Raw genomic sequence first — 14,941 nt, 5'->3', positions numbered from 1 at the left:
CTGGACTCGGGATCCCAACTCACGTGTTGCTGAATTTCAGAGGCAGCTGCTTCTGGGTTTTTTCCTCGTATCGCTTTGCTAAGAGGCTCAGGAACTCTGTTTTGAAGACGGATTCAAGCAAACTGTCGTACTCTTGCTCGTGGAGGATGAAGAGGTCATCCTGCATGGTGCTGAGGGAGGAGGGACAGTTAGCACGAACCACGCTTCTGCTCACCCACCAGCTCCGCCATTATCATTTGGAGGCAGGGAGAAGGGTACGCATGCTAAACGTGTGTCACCGTACTGCTGCACGCTCTGCACACGGGACCGGTCCTGAACACAGCTGGGCTGCTCCTGAGGCCCTTGTGGACTAAGAATTACATAATACATTTGGTGAAATCTGTTTTCAAAGGGAAGTTGAGGGATTGGAGAGATGGCTCAGTGGTTAGAGGACTTGAGTTCAGTTTCCAGCACTCGTGTTGGGCAGCTCACAACTGTCTTTTTAAAAAGGAAGTTGATGGCTAACCACTAAGGTAAGTAAAACACTTCCATGTGGTTTAAAAATCAAGAACAGATAGTCTATAGTTAAAGGATATAGTTTAAGGCCTAAAGAGATGGCCCAGAGGTTAAGAGCACTGTCTGTGCTCCCCAAAGACCTGGGCTGAACTCACGTGGTTGCTCAGTCTCAGGGGATCTGTCACCCCTTCTGACCACTGTAGGTACCAAGCATGTGCAATGTGGTACACAGACATACATGCAGGCAGATACTCAGACCCATAAAACAAAAACAAAAGGAACAATTAAAAAATACACCTTAAATTTTACTTCTGCTTTCAAAACTGTAGATTTACTTACTTATTAAATTTTATTTTGGGGATTATAATTACAGTGGACCTCATGATGACCTCATGATGGCTTGGAGAGATTGTCCTAGGAGGGAGGAATTCTGGGAAGGAGAATTACAGTATCCTATTGAAGGAATAATTATGCCACCTGTCTACCTCTTTAACATGGCCTAAGAGGGGGCCCCCCTTCCTAGGGGTGGCTTCTACCCAGGCAAGGGAGAAACTAGAACAGTGCTTCTCAGCCTCTGGGTCTCGACCCCTTTGGGGGTGGCTGGACAATCCCTGCACAGGGTTGCCTGAGGCCGTAGGAACGCAGATAGTCTATGTCGATTCATAACGATAACAAAACCACACAGTTATGAAGTAGCATTGAAAATTATTTTTATGGTTGGGGGTTCACATAACAAGAGGACCTGTATTAAAGGGTCACAGCATCGGGAAGGCTGAGGACCCCTGCACTACAGGGGCCAGACTGTGTGGGGGCGGGGGCGGGGCTTATTTTTAGAAGATTCTCCTGAGTGTCAAGTAAGAGGTCCATCTCTCTCCTTCCCCATCCTCCTGGAAGCTTCCCTGCCTACAAGGTCATCTGAGGGTCTGATGCTCATTCCGTAAGGGGGAGGGGGCCTGGGATCGGATTTCATTCATCTTGAATCATGGGCAGCAAGTTCAGACTTCAATGCCAGTTCATGTCAGTCAAATGCAGCGAGAGGGCCACACACATACATATTCTCTCTCTCTCTCTCTCTCTCTCTCTCTCTCTCTCTCTCACACACACACACACACACCTACAAGCTAGAGGCCCACATCCAGTGCCTTTCTCACTGAGCCTGGACCTCCCAGGGGCCCTCCTGTTCCCACCTCCTCAGTGCTGGGGTTCCAGGAGCATGCCACTGTGCTTAGCTTTTCTGTGAGTACTGGGGAGTCAAACTCAGGTCCCCCTGCCTGATCAGTAGCCGCACTACCAGCTGTGCCATCTCCTCATGCCCCTCCCTCCCAACTCTGAGAGCCTAGGCATGCTCCTGCCTCCAACCGGGATTACAGGCATCAGAATCCAAGCCCTAGGTATTCAGCGCTGGGAGATGGGACTCATGCATGTTAACCAAGCAATGCCCCAGCGTGGCTACCTTCCCTAGCCCCTGGGGGCTGGTTTTTTGTTTGTTTGTTTTTTGTTTTTGTTTGTTTTCCAGACAGGGTTTCTCTGTGTAGCAGCCCTGGCTGTCCTGGGACCCGCTCTGTAGACCAGGCTGGCCTCAAACTTACAGAGATCCACCTGCCTCTGCCTCCCAAGTTCTTAAACTCGACATCCTCTTAAGAATTCAACAACCAGGGAGCCAGAACCTCTAAGGCGCTCTCCTCAGAGGTGTTTTTCTAGTAATATAAAGTACTAGGAAGTCTACTGACCAGCGAGCCACTCCCCTGCCCCCCACCCCCTGCAGCTCAGCTCATAGAACAAGGAGAGCCAAAGCCTTGTCAGACCAGAGTCCACAGCATCGGTCACAACATCTGTCACAGGAAGGCCACCCTTCCAGTGCATTCAGTTCTAAAAGGAGCTTAAAACTGGGTGCCTGTCCTGCATGGGTGCACAGTGCTGCTCCCAGAAGCAAGCAATAAGTACTAAATGAAAATCTCAGTGCCTATTTACAAGTGACTGGTGTGTGTGTGTGTGGGGGGGGGTTCCAGGGGCGCCGAAACAGCACAGGCTAATCCCATTGCTCTCATTTGCCCACTATAATGAGACAGTAAGACCTTACTCCTGAAGACGTTGGCTAAAGGGCAGAGAAATGGATCTCAAATTGACTAAGGAAGTTCCTCCCTAGCTTTCACAGTCCTGGGAGGAGGCGCTACACAGACTGCAGGTGGAGAAAAGACATCAGTGGTCTTACTTAGTGCTAGACTCTGGTATGGTAACACCGGGCTGCCAGGCAAGATGTGCCCCGCCCCCCACCCCAGTGGAATAGTGACAAGACTGCTTATGGGGAGTCCAGCTGGATTTGAGGCCTGCTCCACAGGGGGAAATCCATTTCCTGGTACTGTAAAGCCGGTCAGAATACAGGGCTAGGAAGGTCACAGGCCCAAGGTGGAGTGTGTGTATGTGTGTGTGTAGATCCTACTGCTGTTGTGTTGTTTCTGACTTTGGATTTTATTATTGTAAAACTGTTTACGTCTGTGTCCCTATGTGTGAGTACGTTCACACAAATGCCCGCTGAACAAGCATGAAGATCCCAGTTCGATCCCTTGTTCTCCTGGCTGCTTTCCTATGGTTTCCGGGTTGCAGGTGCTTGCTGCCAAGCCTGATGGCCTGAGTTCGCTCCCCAGTGCCCACACAGTGGAAGGAGAGAACAGTTGTGTTTATCCACCATACAGACCCCCTCCTTCTACACACAAACTAGTTTTTTTTTTTTTTTTGAGACAAGGTTTCTCTGTGTAGCCTTGACTGTCCTGGACTCACTTTGTAGACCAGGCTGGCCTTGAACTTACAGCGATCCGCCTGCCTCTGCCTCCCAAGTGCTGGGATTAAAGGCGTGCGCCACCACGCCCGGCCCCTAGGTTATTTTTTAAAGCAAAGACTATGTGTTTCTTCTCTTCTCAGCCTTTTGGCTAGGATCAAGTGTACAGCAAAGTATAAATATTATATTATTTTGTGCTTAATATTTCAGTATGTACCATTAAAAGGTAACATTTCTTTATATATAAAAGTAACCACAAGGCCATTATCATTCCTAAAGAAATGAGCATTAAACCCTTCGTATCAAATATTTACTACTGAGCACATCGCCCCAGACTGCTTCTTAATTGCGTTTGGATGGTTGGATTGTCTGAAGAGGGGGCCGGGAGCCTCTTCCTGCTGACAATCAGGTCATAAGAGTTAGTAGTGGCCTCAGAGATCAAGCCTGGGGGATACCTGATAGTCTGAACCAGAGAAACACACCCAGTGGCTGTCAGTTCAGCCAAAAGCCAACTAGAAAGTCTCACAAATTCTTGAAAACACATACAGATGTTGCAACATTTATTTTTTTCTCCTGAAGTGCAAGACAGCTACTCTGTGCTCTCTTTACACCCACACTGTTCTGAGACGAGTCCACACCTACACCACCGCTCAGGAGTCTGATACCGTGATTGGCTTCAGCTCCGGGCCCCCTCCTGCATGGCCTACCATCCTTGCCAGCCTTGTGGTTGCTTAGCTAGCCTGGGTTTGAACCGCTGACCTAGTCATGTGTCAAGAAAGTGAGGGAACTATATTAGTCTTGGTGAGTGGGAGGCCCGGGAGAGGCAACATGCAGGAGTGACTAAAAGTTACAGGCTTTCCCCCTTGGAGCTGGGAAAGCCTGCAGGCTAGGGACCCCTGAAAAGGAAAGGCTATAAGGAAACAGGCCTGCAGACCACACATACTACAGAGAGGCATGGAGAAAAAGCTGGTCTTACCAGGACATATTCTATTCCTAGAGGCTGTGAGAGAAGGGGTTGGTTTTGTTTGTTTTTGTTTTTCAAGACAGGGTTTCTCTTTGTTAGCCTTGGCTGTCCTGGACTCGCTTTGTAGACCAGGCTGGCCTGGAACTCCCAGCGATCCTCCTGCCTCTGCCTCCTAAGTGCTGGGATCAAAGGCGTGTGCCACCACGCCTGGCTGCAAGGACCTTTCTTTACTCACTGAACCACCTGCCAGCCCTTCTTTGCTGTATTTCCTTCATGCATTTATTCATCCAATTCATTTATAGACAGGGTCTCATGTATCCCAGGCTGGCCTTGAACTTGCTTTTCAGTCTAAGATGACCTTGAATTTCTGGTCATCTTGTCTTCACCTCTAAGTGCTGGGGTGACAGGCAGGCATCACTACACTGAACAGCGCTGAGAACAGGACCCAGGGAGGGCTCCCGACCAATCGAGCTACCTCCTAACCTCTGATCTCGCCATCGTGGGCCTGGTGGTCTGGTGCGACAGCAGGTGGTGGGCACTGTGAAGGGGAGCCACGGAAGACGCCCTGCCTCAGCCACGCCCCACTCACCTGAGGGACACTGACAGGACCCTCTCCATCTCGATCCTCCGCTTCAGGACTTCCTTCACGAGGCCTCTGTCCGGGCCCTGCTTCACTTTTTCTCTCCCAATTAAGTACAAGCACTTTGGGGTCAGCAGCAGGTCCCGCTTGACACCCTGTGGGGAGAGGGACTTTCAGAAGGCAGCTAGACACGGTCAGAGTGGCACCCGTGACCATGTGCCACCATCGCCGGGCTGGTGCGGCTTCACTTTCGCCAGAATGGCTGCCGTGTGGCTACTGACTCAGGCCCCTTCACGGGGAAAAGGCTGACCTACACGATGATTGTGACACTTGACTTTTTTTCCCCCAGCTTATTAAAAAGGCCTTTACATAAAGTTCCATGATAAGGCATCAGGACAGCCATGTGAAGACAGTGTCTCAGGTAATCCCACAAACATGGTGACCTTACAAAGGATCATTATAGCATGGTCTTCAAACAGGCCTCCTTTCAAGTCTCTGTAGTATTTTCTTGGGAGTCCATGAAATTACAGAGAAAGTCATTAATAAGCAAAGAATATGCTTTAGAATATACAGCTGACCACCTTTTGAGCAGAGCAGTGCAGGAGCCCTGAAAACACATGCTACAGCAGCTGGCCCATCCTCACGGTGCCAGGACTGGCAGCCTTTTAGCAAAACATCTTTCTTATTAAGTTAGTGCTGTAAGTTGCTCCATTCTTCTTCTTACTATTATTTTCATTACTATTACTTGCCTAGTAGAAGCTGCTTTTTAAAAAGTCAGCTGGGCGGGTGCCTCAGGTGGCTGAGCGCCTGCCTCGCATGTACACAGCCCTTGGGTAACACCTTGCATTACATATACTGGGCATGGTATTGTACACTTGTAATCTCAGCACCCCAGAGGAAAGGCCAGAAAACCAGAAGTTTAAGGTCTGGTCTGGCTACATATGGGACTTGAGGCCACTCATATACGAGACTTTGTCAAAAACAAAACGAAATGTAAAGTTTCACTAAATGGGATACTATACAGGCATATAAAATGAATTCTGTTAAGATATTAATATAGGAAGTTCTTCCTGACATAAACAAACAAGACATAAAAGAACATTAAATGCACATTTTATCTTGCAAAACTACACATGCAAATATGCCTGCAAAGAAAGGTTCTGAAGGACACCCACAAAATGCTAACAACAATGCTTACTTATCATTGGCTGTTATTTTTCTTTTGACTTATCTGGGTTTCTGCAGTTTTTCTTCAATGAACAAAATCAGCAAAATGAGAAACTTTTATTTTTGTGACTCTTCCTTTCTTTCTTTCTTTTGGTTTTTTGAGACAGAGTTTCTCTGTGTAGCCTTGGCTGTCCTCACTTTGTAGACCAGGCTGGCTGAACTCACATTCACCTGTCTCTGCTCCTCTTTTTTTTTTTTTAAGATTTATTTATTATTATATATACAGTGCTCTGCCTGCATATACACCGGCAGGCCAGAAGAGGGCACCAGATCTCATTATAGATGGTTGTGAGCCACCATGTGGTTGCTGGGAATTGAACTCAGGACCTCTGGAAGAGCAGACAGTGCTTTTAACCACTGAGCCATCTCTCCAGCCCTGTCTGTCGTGACTCTTGAGGGACAGGTAGCCATGCTTACCTTGAACCTCCTGTCGTACTTTGTGACTGTGTCAGCGAAGTCAATCTTCTCCCTCTTGCCTACGAACTGCTGTAGTTCCGGGTGGTCTTCCATCCCGATGTAGTCCCCGATGAAGTTTCGGTTGATGCTGTTTCTCCTTCTCTCCTTCTTGTTCAACAACAGGTCTGAGGCTACGATGCCCAGGAGAGCAGAGAAGGAAGACAGATGAGCAAGGCAGGAAGAAGAGGGCACTTAGAGTGACGCACACAAAGGCCCCAAACGACGCGAGACTAATTAACACGTGCCAAGGGCAGAACAAGGAACAGTTTCCAATTCTTCTTAAGCTCAAACTACTTGATTTTTTTTTTTAAGAGGGTCTCACCATGTTGACCAGGCTGGCTTCAGACTCACAGAGATCTGTCTGCCTCTGTCGCCTGAGTGCTGGGATTAAGGTGCGTGCCAGCACTCCTGGTCCTTGCTCTATTTTTAGCTTTGCTCAGTGGGAGCCAGGAAGAAAGCTCCCCAGGTAAAGATGCTTGCTACTCAGTGAAAGAGATGACTCTCCAAGTTGTCCTCTGACTTCTATTGTGTGCTGGGGTATGTGTGGGCCCACACGCGCGCGCATGCACACACACACACAAAATAGAACACTTTAAAAAAAACATTAAATGAAAACCAGGCAGTGGTAGCGCACGCCTTTAATCCCAGCACTCAGGGAGGCAGAGGCAGGAGTCTCTCTGTGAGTTTGAGGCCAACCTGGTCTACAAAGTGAGTCCAGGACAGCCAGGGCTACACACGGGAACCCTGTCTCAAAAAACAACCAACCAACCAACAACAACAGCAAAACAAACAAAAAAATGTTAAATTTGTGAAATAAAATTACGAAAATACCTTCTTCTCTCATTTGGACATATTTCTTCCGGGCCACGAACTTTCTCCACGTTTTCTGTATCACGCGGGCATATCCATCGTACTTTCTCTCTCTCATCTCTTCAAGAAGAAATAGCTGGAACGGCAGAGAAAGCACATTTGAGCCAACCACATGATCTGAACAAAATTTTATATTAGTTGGAAAATATTTATTCTACATGCATGAGTGTTTTGTCTGTGTGCATATCTGTGTACCATGCACATCCAGTGCCTCGAGAGGGCGCCGCACCCTCCAAAGTTTGGCTGTGCGCCACCATGTGGGAACCCAGGTCCCCTGCAGGGACAGCAAGTGCTCTCCACTGCTGAGCCATCTCCTCAGCCCCCTGAACATCAAGTTTTTTTCTTCCAAGGAGGCTCAGTGTACTGGGGAGATAAATATGAAGCAGTGCCTGTCATAAACAAAACAGTAAGATGATTACTATGGGATGTTGTTTATGAGCCCTACCCGCATTTTATTTATGTTTCTTCCATTAATGGGAAGGAAACGGAAACCGGCAGAGTCTGAGTACGGAGAATGGCCTCTGCCTTCCCTCGCTCACACTCTCTGGGACTTGTTTCTTTCCTCGGTCCAAGGAGGAAGCAGGTAGCCAGGTCAAACGAGCGGATGTAGCCTGCTACAAACAGCCTCAGGATAGAGCCTCCCAGTTTCTGCCCGAACCGAGTGTGTGTTGCTGTGGGAAGGAGGGCTGCCCTACTTTTGGTTGCACAGAAGTCTAGACTTCCTGCCTCATGCGATCTCCAAGGAGCGGCCAGGGCACAGGACGGAAACCATGGTGCTTGGACTCTCGGGAGAGCTGGCACAGCACATGGCCCAAATCAGACTCTGAGGAGCCAGGCCATGTGAACAGGTCACGCTGAGCAGCTCTGCAATTATGACGACCTAGGGAGCTGCAGTGTGCCTAGTGTCCGCTCTGGTCAGGAATCCTTCCAGACTGTCCTTCAGCACACACCTGTCCACTTCACAGAGGAGGAGGGCGGGCCGAGACTGGCCAGGGCTGAGCAGAGAACCTATGTTCTCTAGGCACTGGCAGGCTCCTCTTCATCAGAACATACAAAGCTTTCTCTAGACCTGCACTTCCTCAGCTGTGGAACTGTGGGGAAACTGCTCCTCCACTTCCATGTAGTGGCTGACATAGCCACCGAGGAAAAGAAAATAAAACAGACCAGTATAAATGCAAGGTAAGCCGGGCGTGGTGGCGCACGCCTTTAATCCTAGCACTCGGGAGGCAGAGGCAGGTGGATCACTGTGAGTTCGAGGCCAGCCTGGTCTACAAAGTGAGTCCAGGACAGCCAGGGATACACAGAGAAACCCTGTCTCAAAAAACCAAAAAAAAAAAAAAAGCAAGGTAAAGATGATGTATAGTCACTGAGGAAAAAAAAAGTTCTAGAAAAGGGGCAGAGAGAGGGCTCAGCAGTTAGGACCACTTACTGCTCTGGCAGAGGACCTGACTACAGTTCCCAGCACCCAGCACGTCAGGAAGCTCACGGCTGCCTGTAGCTCCAGTGACTGACACCCTCTTCTGAAATCTGCAAGCATGCACACTCAGGTGCACACGTGCCCACACAGGCATACATATACACACAAATAAAAATAAACACAAATAAAACTTTTAAAAAAGATTTCCAGAAGCAAGCCGAGAACCTAAGTTAAGGGACTTTGAAGGAAGCTGCAAATGCTGCCTGTGTTTGATCTGAGCATAGACATATATACAGGAGCCACGGTCTTGCCACTCGGTGTCTCCCGGTCACAGCCACGGCTGCCTAGAAGCATCCAGAACAGCAAATTCCAGCAGGGAGGAACCCCAACCCTACAGCCCTCAGTACAGTCCTAGCTGGACTCAGGAACATATCTCTAGACCCCAAACACGGCTTAGCAACTGTAGAGATACTGGAAGTCCAAGCTGCTTGGTCACTCATGGGAGAGTGTCCCTTGCTATTTTTCATCTTGGTTTTCCCCATTTCCAACTGAGGCTACTAGTTTCCCTTTCTTCTTTTTCAGCGCTAATGTGGCAGGACATACATAAAACTTCTGTGACCAGAAAGAAAGGAAATGACAGCAACAGCTCCCAATATCCAAGAGACTATTTCAAAGATTAGCTGGGGTTTAGGTATTTCTCTGGTTTTTGTTTTTCCCCTTCAAAATCCCAGGGGGTTAGATACCAGGGAGGTTTGAGATAAAGAACAAGAGAAAAACCAAACAGACAGACACATAGAACAAAACATAAAGTTTTAGTGTCTGATGTCTTTTTTTTTTTTTCCGAGTCAGAGTTTCTCTGTGTAACCTTGGTTGTCCTGGACTCACTTTGTAGACCAGGCTGGCCTCAAACTCACAGAGATCCGCCTGCCTCTGCCTCCAGAGTGCTGGGATTAAAGGCGTGCGCCACCACTGCCTGGCTAGTGTCTGATGTCTTAAGCCAGTTCTTGAAGCAAAGAGGCTATTTGGTGTGTATTCAGCAGTCACTGTAAGAGGTGCGGCAGAAAGGACGAGGTGGCCTTGTGGTTTTGAAGATTTAATTTTGTTTTTTTTTGTGCATGTGTCAGTGTGGGTACCCTCGGAGGGCAAAAGAGGGCACCAGATCTGCTGGACTTGGAGTTACGGGCAGTTGTGAGCTTCTGATGTGGGTGCTGGGAACTGGACTTGGGTCTCCTGGAAGAGCAGGAAGCTCTCTTAACCACTGAGCCTCTCTCCAGCTCAGTAAGGCAGGTTTGAAAAAGTAAACTTTGGGGAAAGTGCTTCCAAGTCAAGGCTAGATGTGGACAGAAGGGGAAGGGGGAGGGGAGAGGGAGGGGAGAGGAAGGGGGAGGGGGAAGGGAGAGGGAGGGGGAGGGGGAGGGGAGAGGGAAGGAGGGGGAGGGGAGGAGGGGGAGGAGGGGGGAGGGGGAAGTGCCGGTGCCTCTGTGTGCACAAGTTCAGCGATGGAGGAAAGAGACTCGGGAGATGGCTAACAGCTGTCGGGAGAACAGCAAGCTAAAGAAAGGCCTAAATAAACACAGGTTTCAGATATAAATTCCAAAGCTCAATTAAATCAGAATAAAAAAATCAGGGAGAACGATTGAGACCGTTTTAAATTATACATGAAGATTTTCTGAGTTGGGAAGTGGGGCTTAGGAGCGCGCTGCTGTTCTGACTAATCACTCGAGGCCACTTTAGATAGATCAGGAGCTGTTCTGTGGGTTGCCTAATGGCGTTATGACACAACATTTTCACTTTATATTTGGAAATGAAATTGCTGTGAGACTACAAATAACTCAGTGTGGAAAAGCGCTACCACAACCTTACAGACGGGGGTCTGCTGGCGGGTGCCACGTATTGCTTTACGCACTCCCACGGCTTGGCAGGCCATTCAGGTCCTGCCTTCATCCGGCAGGTGGAACAGGAGTCTGGAATGGGAGGCTTTTCGAGACAGGGTTTCTCTGTGTAGCCCTGGCTGTCCCGGAACTAGCTCCGTAGATGAGGCTGACCTCAAACTCACAGAGATCCACCTGCCTCTACCTCCTGAGTGCTGGCATTAACGGTGTGAGCCACCACGCTGGGATTTGCCTATTTCTTGCATCACTATCATGCCCGTGCTATTTCCTCTTGGGCAGAGTGTATTTGCCCACTTCACCATCATGTTTTTAAAAAAAGATTTATTTATTATGTATACAGTGCTCTGCTTACGTGTACACCTGCACACCAGAAGAGGGCACCAGATCTCATCATAGATGGTCGCGAGCCACCACGTGGTGGCTGGGAATTGAACTCAGGACCTTCAGAAGGGCAGTCTGTGCTCTTAACCTCTGAGCCATATCTCCAGTGCCCCCATTTTTATTTTTATTTTTTAAAACAAAACAAAATAGAAAACTCAACAGGGTCTTGTATAGCCAAGCTGCCCTTGTATAGACCAGCCTGACCTTGAAGTTTCTGATCTTCCTGCCTCTGTCACTCAGTTATCAGGGCTGCAGGCTTGTGCTGCCACACTCCTTTCAAGTTGTGCTGGGGATGGAACTCAGGGCTTGTGCAGGTTAAACCAGTGCTCTATCAACTGAGTCACATCCTCTGGCGGCTCTCTCACTGCTAATCCCTGAAATGAGGTTCAGTGATGGAGGTGGGACCGTTTAGATGGGGTTATCCTATGAGCATTTCTGGGGCAGAGGTATCTTTTTTTTTTTTTTTTTTTTTTTTTTGTTTTTGGAGACAGGGTTTCTCTGTGTAGCCTTGGCTGTCCTGGACTCGCTTTGTAGACCAGGCTGGCCTGGAACTCACAGCGATCCACCTGCCTCTGCCTCCTGAGTGGTGGGATTAAAGGCGTGCGCCACCACACCTGACTTCATTTTTTTTTTCTCCTATACAGGGTTTCTCTGTGTAGCCTTGGCTGTCCTGGAACTTGCTCTGTAGACCAGGCTGGCCTCGAACTCACAGCGATTCACCTGTCTCTGCCTCTTGAGTGCTGGGGTTCAAGGTGTGTGTATGTGTGTGTGTGCGCCACCACTGGGATGGATTCTATCATAGTAAAAAAAAAAAAAGGTAAGCTTACTAGAGGCGTGCATGCATTAATTCACGGGCCTCTGCTGTTGACTGTGGATACGGTGTGACTGGCAGTGGCTTTCCAGCCCTGCCGCCTTGACTTCCTGGCAATGATGGACTGTGAGTGCAATTGAACCCTTTCTTCCTTCAGCTGCAGCAGGAAGGAAAGCTAAGGTAGGTGTCAAAATTCAGCTCCCAGAAGCTTCTCCAGCTTAAAGATCAGTGTCCTTACTCTGCAGCCCTGAGCTGAGGGGGCCATAATTACTCAGGGCTCTGATGGACTCCCACTCACATGGCGACATTCTCTGGGACCCCCGTGCCCACGTCTGCATCAGGACACAGAAAAGTCTCCATGAGTCCCCTGCAGAGTCCTGCTAAGTTCCTGGCGGTGTGAATGTGCATGCAAGGCTGTCTCAATGGTGTCTGGGCACCTCCCTTGTCCCGTGGTCCCCTCAGAGTTGTTCCCCAGCCTCTCCTGGTCTCCCAGGATCTATCCTGGGACTCCCACCCGGGCCGAGGCTCCATCCTGGGCCCATCCATGTGTAAGTGGCCTGTCTGGTGTAACCTAGTTGAGGACACGGTTGCCCAGACTTCCCTTATAACACAAACAAGTCCCTTTGTAGCTCGCATTATTCCTAACTGATAAGATCATTCACCTCGTTGATAGGATGGGATTTATGGTAGCCACAGAAACAAATCTCTGGGCATGTCTAAGTAGAATTATTTAAAATAGGTTGATAGAGACAGGAAGACCCACCTTACATGTGGGTAACATCACTTCACAGGTTCAAGTGTCAGATGACAAAAAAAAAAAAAAAAAAAAAAAAAGAAGCTAAAGACGCTAAGCATCAGCATCCATTGCTCCCTGCCCTTTGACCTGGACAGTGTGGCCAGCTGCCTCAAGCTCCCCGGCACAGCACGCACCATCCCTTCCACAGCGGACCATATCCCCCGGAACTCTGACCCAAACTAAACCTTTCCTTCCTTAAAGTGCTTTCAGCAGGTATTTTGTTGCAATAAGTAACGGCACAAATGAACAATACAGCAAATTCTGTGTCTGTTACTGGGCAGCTCCTATTAGGGGCTTTTGTTACATAGAAGCAACCTAACCAGTCTGGGCCCTTGCCCTCCGAGACAACCCCGACCTTGCAGAGGGGGAGAAAGGAAGCCATTCCACAGGGTGATGTCTCATCAAATAACAGAATGCTATGAAACAAGTGAGTCTCGCTGGTGGAGGAGGCATGGAGACATGGAGGGGGTCAGGCTTCCTCCAGAAAAAGCCATGAAAAGCCGGAGGCAGAGGGGCACCAGAGTCCAGCGGTGTGGTAGGGCAACTGGCACAGGCACGACAGGAGGACAGGTGTGGCCCTGCAGCAGGTACTCACAGACTCCGGGGCTTTGATGAACACTTTACTCCTCCCGAGCTGGAACTGGTCGCTGTCCATGTTGACAGACTGCAGCAGATGGAGGACGCCTTGTTTCTCATCTCCTCTCCACACAGGCCAGGTAGCTTTGGTCAGAATGGCGTACCTACAAGGGGGAGGCGGAGAGAGGTCCTGTTTTGGTGGGGGTGGGGGGAATCCTGGGCTCTTGGTGGGGCCAACAGGAGTCTTGAAGGCAAATGCTGTCACCGTTCCCTGGGGCCCCTCAACTCCACCCAGTGACAGGTGATGGATCTTTGTTTTTCGAAACAGGGTTTCTCTGTGCAGCCTTGGTTGTCCTGGACTCGCTCTGCAGACCAGGCTGGCCTTGCACTCACAGCGATCCTCCTGCCTCTGCCTCCCGAGTGCTGGGATTAAAGGCGTGCGCCACCACGCCCGGCTCAGGGGATGGATCTTGGTGACTAGGAAGATCTTCCACAGCTGGGCTAACTGTTTACAGTACTTCTGCGCCTCCCTTCCTACCCTACTGTTTCAGTATTCACACCCTGGTGAAAACTTTCCTTTCCCCTCGATTTCTAACGGTTCCCACAACACTCTTCAGGCAAAGCAAAATGCTATTATTTTTCTTCTTAACCCCAAGCTACTCAGATTTCAGTGTGCTGCACAGCACAACAAGTTTTACAAAGCTGGCCTAGGGAGATGGCTCAGTTGGTAAAAATGCTGGTCATGTGAATCCGTGATAACCCAGGTGTGGTGGTGCACACTTGTGATGCTAAGACACAGAGGAGACAGGAGGACCGTGGGAGCCGCAGGCCAGCCAGGGGTCCCGTTTTATAAAACAGCACAGTGTAGTGAATGGCTGGACAGCCAGCCAGCACCCACGTCAGAACGCTTGCTTAGATCTGTGTCTGAGCCCTCGGAGCTAAAGTTACAAGTGTTTGTCAGGTGGGTTCTAGAATCTGAACTCTGGTCCTCTGGTAGAAGAGTGGGTGCTTTTAACCTCTGAGCCATCTCCACAGCCCCAGACTTTGCACACAGAGATTTTATTTCTTTAAATTTCCTTTTTAGTTTGTTGTGGTGCTGGGGACTGAACCCATGGCTCTGCACAAGGCAGCCAAGAGCTCTACTGAGATATATTCCCACTCTTGGGTTTTTTTTCCCTTTTTTTTTTTGTTAACCAAATATATATATATTTTAAAAGTTTATTTGTTTGTTTTTGTTTTTTGTGGGGGCTGGAGAGATGGCTCAGAGGTTAAGAGCACTGACTACTTTTCCAAAGGTCCTGAGTTCAATTCCTAGCAACCACATGGTGGCTTTACAACCATCTATAATGAGATCTGGTGCCCTCTTCTGTCCTGCAAGTGTACATGCAGGCAGAACACCGTATACATAATATACCTTTAAAAAAGATTTTTGTTAGTATTATTGTTTAATAGGTTTTTAAAATATGCATAAGCAATTCCCCTGCAATACGTGTGTGTACCACATGTGTGCCTGCTATTTTAGGAGGCCCAAAAAGGGCACTGGGTCCCTTAGAACAGGAGCTACAGTTACTGATGAGATGCTACTATGGGTGCTGGGAACTGAACTTGGGTCCTCTGCAAGAGCAGCAAGCGCTGTTCTCAACAGGTGAGTCATCTCGCTAGCCCGCACTAAGCCTGGTTTTATGAGATGCTGGAGACAG

The 14,941-nt window shown here is 48.9% G+C and overlaps 1 protein-coding gene across 1 annotated transcript in view; it reads right to left on the bottom strand.

Moving 5' to 3' along the window:
- Positions 1 to 14,941, bottom strand: part of MYO1E (myosin IE) — a 212,945-nt gene that overhangs the window by 25,683 nt on the left and 172,321 nt on the right. Inside the window, exons 19-23 of the mRNA XM_084782718.1 lie at positions 13,261 to 13,405; positions 7,330 to 7,444; positions 6,460 to 6,629; positions 4,825 to 4,970; positions 24 to 170 (exon numbers count right to left, since the gene is read on the bottom strand). Coding sequence (XP_084638844.1) covers positions 24 to 170; positions 4,825 to 4,970; positions 6,460 to 6,629; positions 7,330 to 7,444; positions 13,261 to 13,405 — 723 coding nt within the window. The remainder of the gene's footprint in view (positions 1 to 23; positions 171 to 4,824; positions 4,971 to 6,459; positions 6,630 to 7,329; positions 7,445 to 13,260; positions 13,406 to 14,941) is intronic.

The sequence above is a fragment of the Acomys minous genome, assembly GCF_964271855.1.
Source record: "Acomys minous genome assembly, chromosome: 5".
Taxonomy (NCBI): Eukaryota; Metazoa; Chordata; class Mammalia; order Rodentia; family Muridae; genus Acomys; species Acomys minous.
Note: the sequence above shows the minus strand (reverse complement) of the source record. Positions and strands in the feature narration are given on the sequence as shown.